This window comes from Syngnathus scovelli, chromosome 20 (genome assembly GCF_024217435.2).
Source record: "Syngnathus scovelli strain Florida chromosome 20, RoL_Ssco_1.2, whole genome shotgun sequence".
NCBI lineage: Eukaryota > Metazoa > Chordata > Actinopteri > Syngnathiformes > Syngnathidae > Syngnathus > Syngnathus scovelli.
The window spans coordinates 4,655,332-4,671,527 of record NC_090866.1 but is presented as its reverse complement, the minus strand read 5'-3'; the positions used below and the strand labels follow the sequence as shown (position 1 = coordinate 4,671,527).

Below are 16,196 nucleotides of genomic sequence, written 5' to 3'. Positions count from 1 at the left end.
AGCATTGTGCCAAAAATGACACTTTCAGCCTGAAGCATGGCATTGTATCGTCTTTAGGAATCTTTTCCATTTTAACAACAAAGTTGGCGCACCCAAGGCATGCCCCTCACAGCTTATTAAAAAAACAAAAAAATCCAAGAGAGATGTGCACCCCAGCTCGATAGATTTGGTACAGAAAATGTCACTTTATAATGATATTCTTTATTTGCCGCACCTTCGCACCGGCCCTCCACTGGGATTGCGTGACGGACAGAGCAAAAACAGAAGGTGTTTAACAGAGATGGAATTTAACGCGGGCTCATCTTCATTTGAATCCTTTTGAATTTCATACAGTTAGTGAGTTAGTGTGTGTGTAGCAACACCCCGCCCCCCCTTCGCCACCTGCTTCAATGCGCTCTGCATACTAAAAACGTAGGCACACGCAAAATATATGCAAACGGCAAGGACACGGAGCAGTTATCCCTCAAGGAGGAGATAATAAGACAAAGCAGAGAATTTAATAGACATTCTCTGACTCTCCACCTTCTCCATCTGATGGCTAGAATATCAATGCGGGTAACGACAAAGTAAACAAAGCCGCAGAAGGTTTGAATGTCATTTCTGCGCCAATCAAATTTATGAAACTGGCTTCCTAAAACATGATAGCCGACTCAGCATATAATATTGGCCGAGGCAACATTTCTCGGTGTGGATGTCAAAATTGGCACTCGACTTCATCCTAACAAGAAGTTGACTTGCCGTTTAGAGATAGACCCAAAAGCTTAATTTGTTAGTTTTACTGTCGCTTTGGTGATGGCGGTTTTGCACGATGGCAATCAAACTGCATGCTGGAGGTGACTTTTTATATCTTCACTGTGGCCCGATGTGGTTATGAAAGCTCCCGAGTGAAAATCACAACGCGGGTTTAACGTTCATTAGTCGAGCCACAGGATGCAATTTATTTTGTGATTTGTGCTCTCGATTGCGGCGAATGATGTGGTCGTGCAAGCACAAGGTCACATTCATGCGAGATCTTCCAACAGCTGCGGCTGTGAAGAGTGAGCTAAAATAACCAGCTTGAAAAGCGCTTATTCTGCAAATACAGCCAGCAAAATAAAATCCTCTGGGTTAGCGTAAACATGGATGCTATTTAGCGTAAGCATTAAGTTAGTAAACCTATGTTTAGCGCAGTAGCAAAAGTTCATTTCGAAAGGCAGGCATTGAAAGCGGTGAGCAGCAAATCTCCGCCGAGGTTTATGGTCAATGACGCGACCGTGTTAGCAATGCAGATGGCCGTCATGCGAAAGGTATCATGCGGGAAACCAAGGTCGAAATTTAGGAGCTTGGGAGAGAGAATCCGCGGGGGATGCGGAGTGCTCAGATATGAGGCGGACGGACGGAATTTAGCACACGCGAAGGCTGTTCGGCTTGTCTCAATATTTATTTAAAAATAATTAGCCAGACTGCTTAGCGATTCCTCACATGCGTTCTGCCAGCTTCCTGGATGAAAGAGCCAAAGGACTCTTTATTTCCGATTCAATGCGCAAGAGAGATTTAAAATACAATTGAAGCTGTCAACCTTGTCTCCCGCAGCAAAGGCTAACAGATAATAATTGCTAAAAATAATTTGCCTGACATTTGCCAAAACAAAAACCAAAGGCTGCCGTTTGCATCTCTTTCATTACTCCGCAAGCTAGTCATTTCTTGAACCAATTAATGATTAACTCATCGGATTAACGATTAACCGGCGTTTCCGCGTGGGCGTGAGAGCGCCTCCGTCGTTGAAGTTCATTTGAGGTGCAACGACTTTCATCTTGTATTGAAGCCTCGTTAATATGCTTAGAAAAGATTCAATACAGGCTCACCCAAATTCCATATGGTTAGTTTTTCCTTTTAATTGCTTATTGATTTGAGCCAATAACCGGTAGCAATCGGTCCTAGAATCGTGTGAGCCATTTTAGACCAATCGAAATCGCTTCTTTTGTGCTTGACTGGATTTTCAATTTTCCAAACAGATAACTTGAGGTTAAGCAGCCATCTGCTTGTGTTGCCAAGTCGACGAAGAGCCGTCGAGTAAATGAGCCCGTTGCACTTGGGTCATCGGGTGAGCTCATGTTTGCACACAGCCGTTCAGTTCCTTGGCAGTGTGGAGGCTCCGAACGAGGTGCTGCTCCACTCTGAAGCTCGTCAGCGAGCTTTCATTTTCCACGAGGGGTGCCGAAGGAAGGTCGACTGCTGTTCGGAAATACGCACTTAAAATATGTATCGCGTAACCTCATTAATCACCTCATCTGATCTCACGTCACATCATAGCAAAAATAACTTTCAGGGTGACATTTTGACCACGTACGGCATCCAACCACATTCTCCTATCCATTATTTTCTCCAGCAGCCTGACCCGAAACTGCGTGGGCAGCGTCTGCCCACCCGGTATAAAGCCAGCACAGTTGGTGTTTTTACGAGAACACGTGGTCGGCAAATATTGCCGCGGTGGCATTTGCGGCACGGCGCCCTCGCAGAGACGGGAGACGGAGGCTAATGAAGAGTTCTGCATGAGGACGTCCATTCAGACGAGATAATGATTATGGCATTTTATGGCGCGCTGGATGTCATTAGCTCTGAATGTGGGCCAATAATAGGAAGGGAAAATAAATCAACAGCCGTGCTCTTTTACGTTTCAAAAGAATAGTCATAAATAGATTATTTTTTAAAAAAATTTGCAGGAGAAACTAATATTTCGACAAGCAAGGTCATTCAAAAGAGCTCATTTTCTGTTGATGCCTTCCTTATCACAATGATCAGTGGTGATACAAGAGGTCTGCTTCAAAATATTGTGCAAGAAGGGATAAAAAGATGAAAGCCCCTGACAAAATGCATGAGAATCAAATACAACATAGTCAATAGCTAAATGCTAACCCAACGGGAACGCCACAGACAAGCTAACCAAAAGCATTGGACATCGCAGTGCTCTAACTTGTAATCAATATTTGTCCAATAACTCAGGATGAGGGAGTACCAATACATATTTCAGTTACCGTATTTGCCGGTGTACAGGTCGACTCGGTGTATAAGTCGACCCCCTAAAATTCGACGGAAATTTACGATTTTATGATATATCCTTTGTATAAGTCGAGCTCAATTGTTGCATTATATTAAACTTCAAAATTCAATATGCGAAATTTATTGACGAAATGTGTTCAAATTCCGGGAGGCCGTGCGCATGCGGCTGTTTATAAGCACCGCGGAGGAGATCGCGGCCGGCGAGCTCGCGCACGCCGCCCAGCACCAACGGGAGGCCGGAAATAGCTCCAAGCCGAGCGGATCGGCACTTTATAAGCACCGCGGAGGAGACCGCGGCGCCTCATTCGACTTCCAGCGGCCGGCGAGCTCGCGCACGCCGCCCGGCACCAACGGGAGGCCGGAAATAGCTACAAGCCGAGCGGATCGGCACTTTATAAGCACCGCGGAGGAGATCGCGGCGCCTCATTGGACTTCCAGCGGCCGGCGAGCTCACGCACCCGCCCGGCACATCCGGGAGGCCGTGCGCACGTGCCAAGTGGCCGAAAATAGCCCCCGCCGAGCGGATCGGCTGTTTATAAGCACCGCGGAGGAGATCGCGGCGCCTCATTGGACTTCCAGCGGCCGGCGAGCTCGCGCACCCGCCCGGCACATCCGGGAGGCCGTGCGCACGCGCCAAGTGGCCGAAAATAGCCCCCGCCGAGCGGATCGGCTGTTTATAAGCACCGCGGAGGAGATCGCGGCGCCTCATTGGACTTCCAGCGGCCGGCGAGCTCGCGCACCCGCCCGGCACATCCGGGAGGCCGTGCGCACGCGCCAAGTGGCCGAAAATAGCCCCCGCCGAGCGGATCGGCTGTTTATAAGCACCGCGGAGGAGATCGCGTCGCCTCAGTGGACTTCCAGCGGCCGGCGAGCGCGCGCACCCGCCCGGCACATCCGGGAGGCCGTGCGCACGCGCCAAGTGGCCGAAAATAGCCCCCGCCGAGCGGATCGGCTGTTTATAAGCACCGCGGAGGAGATCGCGGCGCCTCATTCAACTTCCAGCGGGCCGCGCACTCGTGCACGCCGCCCGGTTCAAATTTTCTAAGTGCAACGCACAATGAGATGCATGAGAAACGGCCTTGGTTACCATCACATTTGAAGCGATGAATACGAAGTTAAATTTTAAGACTCGGTGTATAAGTTGAGGTCGATTTTTTTCGGTCGATTTTGGATCGAAAAAGGTCGACCAATACACCGGCAAATACGGTAATTTTCACTTTAGTGGAGTGAAAAAAAACAAGCACAATCCTACAAACATGTACCCGCATTAGTTCAGCAAAACAAACATGGCCGACAAATGCTAACTGGATAATTGGCACGTTTACAAAATAGTGTCAAGCGTGAGTGGAGGGTGTCGGGTTGGCCGACGAGGTCGAGAGTGGATTTGAGTGCGGTACTACATCAATGACCTTTCCTAAAGGAATCCAATGAGCGCTAATCTTCCCCGCCCCAGCGACATGGTTAGCCAACGTTCAGATAGTGCATGAGTCAGCAGCTTTGACTCTGCTGATGGATATATAATTAAATGGAGATAAACGCTTTAAATAGCTACATTTAGAAATCAAATAATAAAAAACATGCAATTTGAGTGCAAGATACAACTAAAAGTTCCATCGTGTATTTTGCATCCTTTCTCACACTGATGTGTTTTTCAGTGTGAACCAATAGTTTAGAAACATAAGATCTCTCTTACCTTGAGGTGAAAATTAGTTTCCAAACATCAGGTGTACCCAAAAGAGAAACAAAAAACATGTTTTAGTACAGGTTTCATGTACATCTTGAACAAATTGTGTACGTTGTGCTAATTTGGCAAATGACTAGTGTGTCAAGCGAGCGAGCACCTACCCTGTAGCATCCAAGTGGCCCCAAATTAGCATTTTGAATTCTATACTGGAAACGGGAGCTTGGCACACCGCCGCACCCGAGTGGCACGAGCCCAATGCTTGACCTCCGACCCTCAGCCGCTAGGGATATGTGATGTGTGGTTAGGAGCCGCTTAGCAGCTGAGAGCCTCGCGGGCATTGCCGGAATTGGCCGTGTCAGCGGGTTCCTCGACGTGACATTCCGGCGTCAAGACCCTATAGGAATGGCGGCGGAGGCTCTTCATCTCAGACATTCCTCCAGGGGATCGCTATTTGGCTGTTGCTTGGACGGGCGCTTCGAGAACATTCTGGCATCCAACGGCACTACACACACACAATGACCTATTTCAAAATTGGTCAAGTAGTGACTCAGCAGCAATCGCGATTAGTGCAGCAGACAACATCACCAGCATCTGCCTCGGACTGACCCTTTTGTGCACAGGATCAGCTTGCTAACATGTTTCCTTGGTAACCTTTTTACCAGACAGAAAAACTCACGCGTGCACACACACACAATGTTTGGAAACAAGGAGGTAGCAGACGTCACATCTGCCTGCTATTCTATAATGAACCATTTATGAATGTGGATCAGTGACTTGGGGGGGGGGGGGGGGGGGGGGGGAGAGGAGCGCCATCATAAATGTTTTATGCTACTTGTCAGCAAGGAAAGGAAAAGCCAGGACAGATAGTTGTCACTGCCAAACATGAACCTCGATCACTTTGATCCCCCCGACCCCCTTTTTCGGCCTAAGGGTATTTTTGTCAACGGTAAACACAGAAACAGGCGGTAGGTGTGATACATTCAGGGGAGAGACTGAAAAAAGTTCCAGGATGACACAAATCAAACAGTCGCGTGAGTGGAAAAAAGAAAAAAAGCTTTATTATTCTTTGGCTGCTTTGACTTCCCAAGGCTGTCTCAAGTTCCAGCGAATCAAGACAGGAAGTGTCTTTGGGCTGGACTACAAAGGCAAAGAAAGCTTGAAATAAGGAGACTGCAAACTCGGGCAGGATGATACATAGGGCCTTAAAATCTATTTACACATCAAATTACTATCAGTGCAGACTCCCGTGGCCTGGAAGTCAAAGGTTCCACGCCACGTTAGCTAGCGGTGGCGATGCGCATAAAAAGCTGCATCACTAGAGGGATGCAATTTCCTTTGATAGAAATAAACAACATGTGTATCACAGCAAGGCCCCGCCTGCTAACCACAGAGCACAACACACGCACGAAAACAGACCAAAACACGTTTGATGTTGGACGGCTAAAACGTTCGCTTAGTATGTTAATTGTGACTCACAAAATGAAGCTCACTAATTGTCATTAAGTCGTTTCAGGCAAAAAAAGTAAAACTTCTAAAAGTCTTTCAACATGGCTGGAAGCGTTTTGGGAAGGCTCCTTTTAAGGGTTAGGCAAATGATAGATCATTCATCTACAACAGGGGTCTCAAACGCCAGTCCTCGAGGGCCGCATTCCTACATGTTTTCCAAGTTTCCCTCGTTAAACACACCTGATTCAATTATCAGGCTCCTGCAGAACGTGAGGATGAACTGATCATTTGAATCAGGTGTGTTTATCATGTTGGAGCAATTAAGCTACAGAGAAATGTAACAAAAGCCTAACAAAAGCATCATCAGTCTCCTTCAAAAGTTTAAAGGCTTCATCAACAATATCCTGATTAGGATTACGCTCATCAGCGGCACTCGACTTGCATGGCTTTTGAAAAGGTAATGATCAGCCCGAACAGCGTGCGGCTTTGATTTCCCACATAAACATATTTAAAAGATGAGCTGCTTGCAAGTTGTGCTGAAAAGAGGAAGCCGCCATAATACATTGTGATTAATGACAAATAATGAGAGCAAGGGCTGCTTTGTACACAAATAGTTTTTTTTACATAATGTGTGGAAAGCCTCGCTGTGGGATTTCTGCATGACAAAAGAGAAGCCCCAGCCGCCCTCCAACTTGGAAAGGGTGACACGCCGCCGCCCCGCCGCACCGTTAATGGCCCGAGTTACACCTTTAGTCATTTTGGGGGGAAATATTAGCAGGGTAATCCGATCTGACTCAGCTATTCCGGTCACCCTGCCGGATCCGAGGGGGATGTACGCTTACCAGCTGGTACACATATAAGGTCACCGTGTGCAGTTTGAGGAATGTGGCGGCGGACGAGGAGGGGTGGTGAGCGGAGGAGGGGCTGGAGCGGGGATTTTGGGCGCCACTATTCCATAAATGGAATGGACAGGGATGGCTACACACAAGGCGAAGCGGCTCGGGTCCTGCGGGCCATTGTTGTGGGCTGACAGTGTGTTCTCATGGTGAAGTGACCATCAGCGAGAATCAGTGCACAATACGGCCGTCCTGGGGGGAGCTCGCCGCAAACGTTCCCATGCTTTCCCCCTGACGGACAATTCAGAAAGACTCTTTCTCACTGACAAGGGCTGGGCCGATTTGTTGGACGGCCGATTTGAAAAAGTATTCATGTGATTAACAAATGATTGTTATTGTATTTTATTATTTATTGTATAACTGCCCCATTTGCATTTTTGACGTATGAATATGCCATTAATATGTAAAACGTTTTAATTTATTTCAATTGGAAAGATTCATATAATATTAGAGTAAAGCAAATGTTGCGCAACACTTGTAGACTAACACTTACATATTTATTCTCTGCAAAGAGTGGTCGAAATATTTACACATATACTTTTGGCTTGGCATCTGCAGATTCACCTATTTATTTATCCATCCATCCATCCATCTTCTTCCGCTTATCCGGGGTCGGGTCGCGGGGGCAGCAGCTTTAGGAGGGACTCCCAGACTTCCCTCTCCCCAGCCACTTCATCCAGCTCATCCCGGGGGATCCCAAGGCGTTCCCAGGCCAGCTGAGAGACATAGTCTCTCCAGCGCGTCCTGGGTCGTCCCCGGGTTCTCCTACCGGTGGGACATGCCCGGAACACCTCCCCAGGGAGGCGTCCAGGAGGCATCCTGATAAGATGCCCGAGCCACCTCATCTGGCTCCTCTCAACGTGGAGGAGTAGCGACTCTACTCCGAGTCTCTCCCGGATGACCGAGCTTCTCACCCTATCTCTAAGGGAGAGCCCGGACATCCTGCGGAGAATACTCATTTCGGCCGCTTGTATCCGAGATCTCGTTCTTTCGGTCACGACCCATAGCTCGTGACCATAGGTGAGGGTAGGAGCGTAAATCGACCGGTAAATTGAGAGCTTTGCCTTTTGGCTCAGCTCTCTCTTCACCACAACGGACCGGTACAGGGTCCGCATTACTGCCGACGCTGCACCGATCCGCCTGTCGATCTCACGCTCCATCCTCCCCTCACTCGTGAACAAGACTCCAAGATACTTGAACTCCTCCACTTGGGGCAGGATCTCATCCCCGATCCGGAGAGGGCATTCCGCCCTTTTCCGATCGAGGACCATGGACTCGGATTTGGAGGTGCTGACCCTCATCCCGACCGCTTCACACTCGGCTGCGAACCATTCCAGCGAGAGGTGGAGATCACGGCCTGAAGAAGCCAACAGCACCACGTCATCTGCAAAAAGCAGAGACGCGATGCTGAGGTCCCCAAACCGGACCCCCTCAACACCTCGGCTGCGCCTAGAAATTCTGTCCATAAAAATTATGAACAGAATCGGTGACAAAGGGCAGCCTTGGCGGAGTCCAACCCTCACTGGGAACGAATCCGACTTACTGCCGGAAATGCGGACCAGACTCTGGCATCGGTGATACAGGGACCGAACCGCCCTTATCAGTTGGCTCGGCACCCCGTACTCCCGAAGCACCCTCCACAGAAGCTCCCGAGGGACACGGTCGAACGCCTTCTCCAAGTCCACAAAACACATGTGGACTGGTTGGGCGAACTCCCATGCACCCTCGAGGATCCTGCCGAGGGTGTAGAGCTGGTCCACTGTTCCACGGCCAGGACGAAAGCCACACTGCTCCTCCTGAATCCGAGGTTCGACCTCCCGACGGACCCTCCTCTCCAGCACCCCTGAATAGACCTTACCAGGGAGGCTGAGGAGTGTGATTCCCCTGTAATTGGAACACACCCTCCGGTCCCCCTTCTTAAAGAGGGGAACCACCACCCCAGTCTGCCAATCCAGAGGCACTGTCCCCGATGTCCACGCAACGTTGTAGAGGCGTGTCAGCCATGACAGCCCCACAACATCCAGAGCCTTTAAGAACTCCGGGCGGATCTCATCCACCCCCGGGGCCTTGCCACCGAGGAGTTTTTTAACTACCTCAGTGACTTCGACCCCAGAGATTGGAGAATCCGCCTCAGAGTCTCCAGGCCCTGCTTCCTCAATGGAAGGCGTGTAGGTGGAATTGAGGAGGAGCTGGCTATCTATTTATTTATTTATTTATTTATTTATTTATTTATTTATTTATTTATTTATTTATTTATTTATTTATTTATTTATTTATTGCTCGCTCACCACCAGTCTGCCGGTCTCTCCTTGGCTGGACAGGCCTGCCAGTGTGTTTGTTTGTTTACCAGCCTGTCTTTCCAGTGAGTGAGCGAGCATGAAGTGAAACTGGGCGAGGATGTTTGGCGGACCACAGACAAAAAAAAAAAAAAATTCCAGATGCATGACCCCCGCCTCGTCTCACTCACTCAGCTCCGGCCGGCGAGCTGTCAGTAAACCAGTTTATTGTTTCAAGCTTTTGTGCGTCTCTGCAGTTTAGGACGCCCGGATTCACGCCGAAAAAGATGAGATTTAGCAGATTAACAGAACGGCTGTGCCTCAAAACGGACATTTCTTTAGTTCCAGCGTGGATTTCAAAAGGGCCGCCTATTAATGAATTTTCAATAATGAGCTTTAGTGATGTGATGTGGAGAAATTTCTTTGAAATACAAACGTCATGAGAATACCTTACTAGGCCAAGCACAGGTGCCAAACGTTGGATTCCAAAAACCACAACAAGGACTGGCAGGACATGAAGGTACGCCAAAGGCAACGTGAAATGAGCCGATGATTTAAAGCCATACAACAAATGTTGCAAAGGAGGCAGTGGATGAATAGTGACATCACGCATTAAAGCAGAAAACAAAATTATGCAATCACATTTGCTAGAAACTCCGCTTGCAGCAAGTCCTGAAACTAGTAAAACTAGTCATAAAAAGACTCCATTGTTCAAACGTTTCCTCACGTAGAAATGAGTAAGCACTTTAGAGCAAAATCCTCTTAAAGCAAACTGATCATTAGAACTTAAGCTCAGTGGAGCACTTGCGTAAGGCAACGTCACATCAGGTCAAAGAAAACCTTAAAAAAGGTTCCTCCGTGATCATGACCAGCAAAGTCAAACACAGAAGACACCAAATTCAAAGTGGTGGCGTGCTGTTAAAGTAAACAAGGCTTGGTTTGGCACTTGCAGATTTTGCTGACATGACAATTGCGGGTTCTTCGGGGTTGATGGACGGACGACCAAGTGAAGCGCAAGAAAAGACGATCTCTCGGCCAATCAAGATCATGAACTGAGCTGGAAAGCGTCGCGTCTAAATATAGTCCGCCCTCTTTCTATCTCCTAAGGGCAGGACGTCTTGAACTAGTCCTTGGTAGTCCAAGTTCATAAGAACTTAATAACAGTGCATGTTGCAGCTTGACCAGACGTGTCTTGGCAGAAGCCGCTGGGACGCTACCCCCCCTCGGCGCACTCAGCTCATCTCCGTCACTGCGTCGAATGAATAGAACTATCAAGTCCAGCATGCAGCTGGGGTCAAACGGCAGCAATTCGCGCCATGAACTTTGACCTTCACGAGTGCGGGTGACGAGATGGTTCAGCTAATGGTGTGTCCGACAGTTGGGGTAGTTTTTTTGTGGATTTAAGTTTGCTATCAAAATAACTAAGATTTTTGTTTTGTTTTACATTTTCCAACCGGATAGTTTTGCGCGGAGCAAAACTTAAAAAAATATGGAATATTGGCATTTATATGACGGCACGTGCAATTGTCGGCCTACATGGGCGTTTTGGGGGAATGCAAACTGCCAGACAATTCGAATCCGCATTCAGGTATGCAGAGCCAGAGGCAAGATGGCGGGCGGGCTGGCCGCGGGGAGTGGCGGACAGACACTCAGCAGGTTGCGTACAACTTAATCCTCCGCCAGTAACACTGACGGTAAAAGCCTTCAGGTTGCGACGTCGACACCGGTGTGGTCTCCTGGATCAAAGTTTTCAACCAGGCTCCGCCCTCATACCTTGGGAACGGGCCAATTAGGCTTCAGGGAGGAAGTGTTGAGTGTTGGCATGCCTTGCAAGCCAGATGAGACTGTCATCAAACTGGCGCTCCGTGTCTGTCGCTCACTCATGACACACTGGCCTGGTTTAAGCAAGGGGTGCACAACCTAAAGCACGTGGGCCATAAAGGGCCCCACAAGTATGAATCGATAAGAAACAGAAACAATCAAATTACTGTGGGTAAAAGTCCACTAGTTTTTTTTGCATCGTTATAATGATTAAAATGTTTTATTTTGATGGTTTACATGAGCCGCACTGTAGCTACATGCAAATAATTGGAATCACTTGTTAGATCCAACTATACGTCCACAAAATTCTGATACAAACATTCCAGGAAGCAGTTGTGATTTACGCAGTTTTGGGAAATGCCGTCAGCGCTCCATGTCGATGTCATCTTCCTCTGGAAAAAGAGGATTACTCCCTCCAGAAGGAAATGCGTCCAATGTGCTTAGTCAGGTTTTTGTTTTGTTTCAGAAGGCCAAAGTTGCACTTATGAAAAGGGAGCTTACACGTGGAGAGCATTTACATGTGTAATGGCTGAAAGAGCTCCGGGAACAGAAAATAAAAAAAAAATAAGGAAAATGTGAGCCAAGTATTATGTTAAATACAACTCGGTAGTGTCAAATCTTTGAATTCAGTTTAATCAACTCACGAGAGCTTGTACTGTATTGTTTTAATGCCAATACAGAAACCACTTTTGTTTTTTAAATATCTACAGTTGCCATGGCGACTATTTGATCCAAACACCTGCAGTACTTTTGTGGGTGTGTGACCTCCCCCGCTTGGAGCTATGCGGGACTCAGAGGCAATTATGACCACACTTGAGGTCACGAGACCCCTCAAGGCGCCTCAGAATAGTGAATACAGTAAAAAAAAAAAAAAAAAAAAAAAGAAAATCAGTTTCTATTTATGAAAGCTAATTCTCTGGTGTAATCAGAGTAATGAGCACGGCGAGTGAGTGGGAAAGACTGAAAGCGTTCGCCAGCGTGTCTGCAATCTGCATTGTGACAGCGGCAGATGCTCGCACCTGCTCGCTTGTCACTTTGGCTCCCTTTGGGGCGGCAATGTCTTGGTTTGCCAACACGTTTAAGGTCGACGGCAAAATCCAAACAAAAACCAGAGATGACAATTTGAACAGAAGCTTTTGACCCGATTAGTACTGTGATGATTAATTGAATAACTGTTAGTGTCACTCACGACAACCGACGCGGCGTTCTCGTTCATCGGCATCCACGTCACTCATCAGCCCAATCCCGCCTTACAATTCTAAAAATTATAAAACTTTCTGCAAATCTCAACTGGAACATTTTGCAGACCGGCAGACAAACCTCCCCAGCATATTATCGTACCACTAAAGCGACACTTTCTTGGTGAGAGTAAACATTGTTTCTGCTAACATGGAGCCCATTTTTCCATTGGGGTTTGTGGTTGGTGAACACGCAGTAGCCTGAGGTTCACATGTATGAATATTTTAAGTGCCGTATAAAACCAATGTTATGAGTTTGGGGGGGTGGGGGGGGGGGGGGGGGGGGTCGACAGGACCTGTAGAGCAAAATTAACTATTTACGGCTAACAGCGCTGCACAACAACAAAGTGCAAGCTAATCATTACCTTTAAATGTAGCACAAAGACACGCACACGCACACACACAAGATGTGGTTCTGTAGACAGGCTGTCTGGGAGCCTTGGCCTAGAATAGCTCTGATAATGCATCTGCCACGAACGTGTGCGATCAGGACGTGTTCCTCTGCAAACAGCGGAAAATGGAATCACTGCGCTAAGCTAACGTCTCCCTGGCCTGCTGGTCTGCTTCATTTGCGGCGCGACTGAGGAAACAGGTCACATGTCTACGAAATTTGATGGTGTTTTTGTAAGGCTAATGACTGAACCGCTTATCAAAGTTAAGTGAAAGTGGCTTTGGCGGCTGGATTTTAGAAAAATCTGGTTTTGTATTTTTGAAAGTCCATTGCGGCCGTGGGTAGAAATCTGCACGATTCCTGAAACGGTTATCACGTTGGACTCGTATGGCTGAAACAGGAGAACGCAGGGCGAATTGTAAATGTGAGGCCTGTGAGCTGTCCTCGCCCCCCCACTAACCAGATTCACATGTCCGCAAACTCCCAAGTTACCTGATCATGTGAAAAACAGAGCAAGCACCTCTCACCCCGTGTTTTTTTTTTTTTTTTTTTTTTTGAGTGGAGCAAGCCAGCTGCAAACACATCATATTGAAATTTTGCCCACATTTTGAAACGCTCCCTAGAGATGATTTGTTCTTTGGGCGGAAAACAAACTGTTGTTATGAAAAAAAAAAAAGTGAATCCACATGAGCCTCATTTTCATCCATAAAATATTTGTTACTTTTTCAACATTTCTTTTCACTTTCCGAGGAGCATTTCAGCTAATATGCATGATCAAGCACCAAGCATAAGGTTAGGGTTTAAAGTTCATCGTATTAGCCGTGGACAAAGCTCTTAACAGGGTCGGGCACACTTCATTGATGACTCACAAAAGGCTTTTAAGACATCCGAAACCTAGTGGTCCAAAAAAATGTTTTTAAAAAATCTGCCTTGGACACCAGAGTGAGTTTTTAAGCATTAATTTCCTGGGAAAAAAAAAACGGGAAAAAAAACCCCCGAAAAAAAAACAGGTCACTTTGCTAATTGACTTTCTCCAAATCGTGCAGTATAACAGAGAAGGAGGGCAGGGGGGCGTCCTCAAGAGCTTTTTTTTATGACTTGCGTACTTTTACGAAACCATTAAAGGGCATATAAAGACACTATGGGGTCCCAAAATGTATTTGATGAAGCTGGACTTGTATTTTTGGAAACTGTTGTGAAATTTTGAATAAAATTGCGAATTGAGGAGTAATCGATGAAAAATCAATGGTTTGTATGTGATCGTTGAAGTTCATCCCTGAAATTGTCGAAGTGACTGTGACGTAGGTTATAGGAGGCCGAGCGTTGCAGAGTTACTTAGCCCATGTAAGCATAATGGCGGATACAGAAGTGGAAGCGATGTCGTCTGACGAATTTCCCTCAGATGATTCTTCACCTTCTGACGAAAATGAAGAAGAGTATGATTTCTTTCTTGGGGTAGAAGGCAACCAATGTGAACCAGTGAGAAGTACCCCAGCGATCGAAACATCGCAAAACGAAGGCGCAGAAGGTACAGCCGGCTCGGGAGAAAATCAATGGCTATATACTGATATTGTTTTGGTTGTCCAATTTAATAAATTCCAAGAAAGTTGCAAAGAAAATTTCTTTTAATAATATATTCGGCAACATATTTTTTTATAGGGTAGAAAAAAGTAGGAAAATTAATTTTTAGGACTGGGAAAACCCATGAACAATTATTACTTTGGTGTGCTAATTCTTATTTTCCCTTTGGACACAGTATTTACTACCGAAGTTAGTAAATAACTCTACCTCTGGGAAGAGGTACAGGAGCCTGCGCTCCCGCACCACCAGACTCGCCAACAGCTTCTTTCTCCAGGCTGTTAGGGCCCTGAACTCGCTACCCCCTTCTGCGTAGCGTGCGGCACTGTTGCGCTATTTTCGGGAATGTCTGCTGTACGCGCACTTGCTCCTTTTTTTTTTTTTTTTTCTGCTCCTCTTATTTATTTATTTATTGTTGTGTTATTTATTCATTATTTATTCAGCACGCTTTTGTTATACTTGCACGGCTCTGTCTTGGCACTTTCGAGGAGGGGTGGGTGAACTTGGGGGGGCTCCGTTGTCTCTATTATGCTTATATGTGAAGTATTGGAGACAAAACACCAGGAAATTGTATGGATCTTCGCACTATCATTCGGTAAACAATGGGAGGAGTCCTATCATCTACGTCACGGTACCATGTGATCCAGAATGTTCATGACAGGGGCAGGAAAGATCGAGAAATACGCACAAATTGACTGCGTTTGGCTCACGAATGCAATTTTATTTCAAATTTTATAATATTATTTGGATACAGGTGAATATAATCGACCATTCTGAGTGGTTTTTGAAACATGTTAAAGGTGCCTTTACATACGCTTTAATAAAGACTAAGCAAACAGTGCTTTCAGCAGAATGTTGGAATGGGGGAGGGGGCGGGGCAACAGCGAGGCTGTTGTCAACAGTTTTCCCATCTTCCCCTCCTTCCTATCGGCCAAATGTCAGCTGTCTATGTACGGCAAGGAATATTTGCCAAATCTTTGAAGCTAAATTTAACGCTTCACTGGAATGCTCAATTGTAGCAACAGGACATACTCGATTTGCAAAAGATGACTTTCCCTTCAGCATGTCAAATGCATTTTAAAAATAGTGTTTGAAGGAGAAACGGATAACATCACACTAAACATCTTGGCAGAGGTCTAGCTGAGCCCGAAGCTAAACGAAATGAAAAAAGAACGATGCTGTATTCAATAGTCTTAATTTCGTTCTTGGTTAAATTGCGAGCCGTTTTTGCAACATCGCCACCTACTGGCCTGGCATACATATTACAGCGTTCATCCAGGAATCCTTTTTAAAAAAAATTTAATGAGGCTCGGCAGAAGAATAAAAGTCCGCTTTTCCTTGAGATCAACGTCGTGTGTTTGGGTCACATAAAGGCCAACCTTCCTTCACGGCAACACGAAGCGTTCGCCAGCTTATCGGCAGCCGGAGCGCGTCAGCACAATAAAGGACAAGGTGCTCATCTATTTACAAGCGCCAGACAGCCACCTCAGTCTCATCATCATCATCCGTCACCGCCGTCGGCACAATGCTGGACGTCGTCTGCTTGAATGGACGGAAATTGGCTATGCAAAACAGGGAAAAGGACTCTTCTGCTTCTTCCCAAACAATGGCCCTGCCCGGCGTCCGCTTCCCCCCGCCGCCGCCGCTAACAATAACGACTTTGCAAGATGACTCATGTCCGCGTGGCATCGCCAACATTTGATCGCAGCGGCAAAGACGTATTTCGAAAGTGTTTATTTACACCTGAAGAAATCATCCTCGCTCGCAGATAAGTGCTCTCGGCGGTCTTGATAAGGATCGCGCGTATTTATTTTCCCCAGTTGAGCT

General features: G+C 46.8%; 1 protein-coding gene across 5 annotated transcripts in view; it reads right to left on the bottom strand.

The window, feature by feature from the left end:
• The window catches only part of sash1a (SAM and SH3 domain containing 1a), a 77,277-nt gene that overhangs the window by 57,597 nt on the left and 3,484 nt on the right, over window positions 1-16,196 (bottom strand). Inside the window, exon 1 of one of the 5 annotated variants that reach the window (XM_049756623.2) lies at window positions 4,885-5,192. The exons of the other annotated variants lie outside the window; for them this stretch is intronic. Coding sequence (XP_049612580.1) covers window positions 4,885-5,061 — 177 coding nt within the window. The 5' untranslated portion in view covers window positions 5,062-5,192. Of the gene's footprint in view, window positions 1-4,884; window positions 5,193-16,196 lie in introns of those variants that run through there. 5 annotated transcript variants of the gene reach the window in all.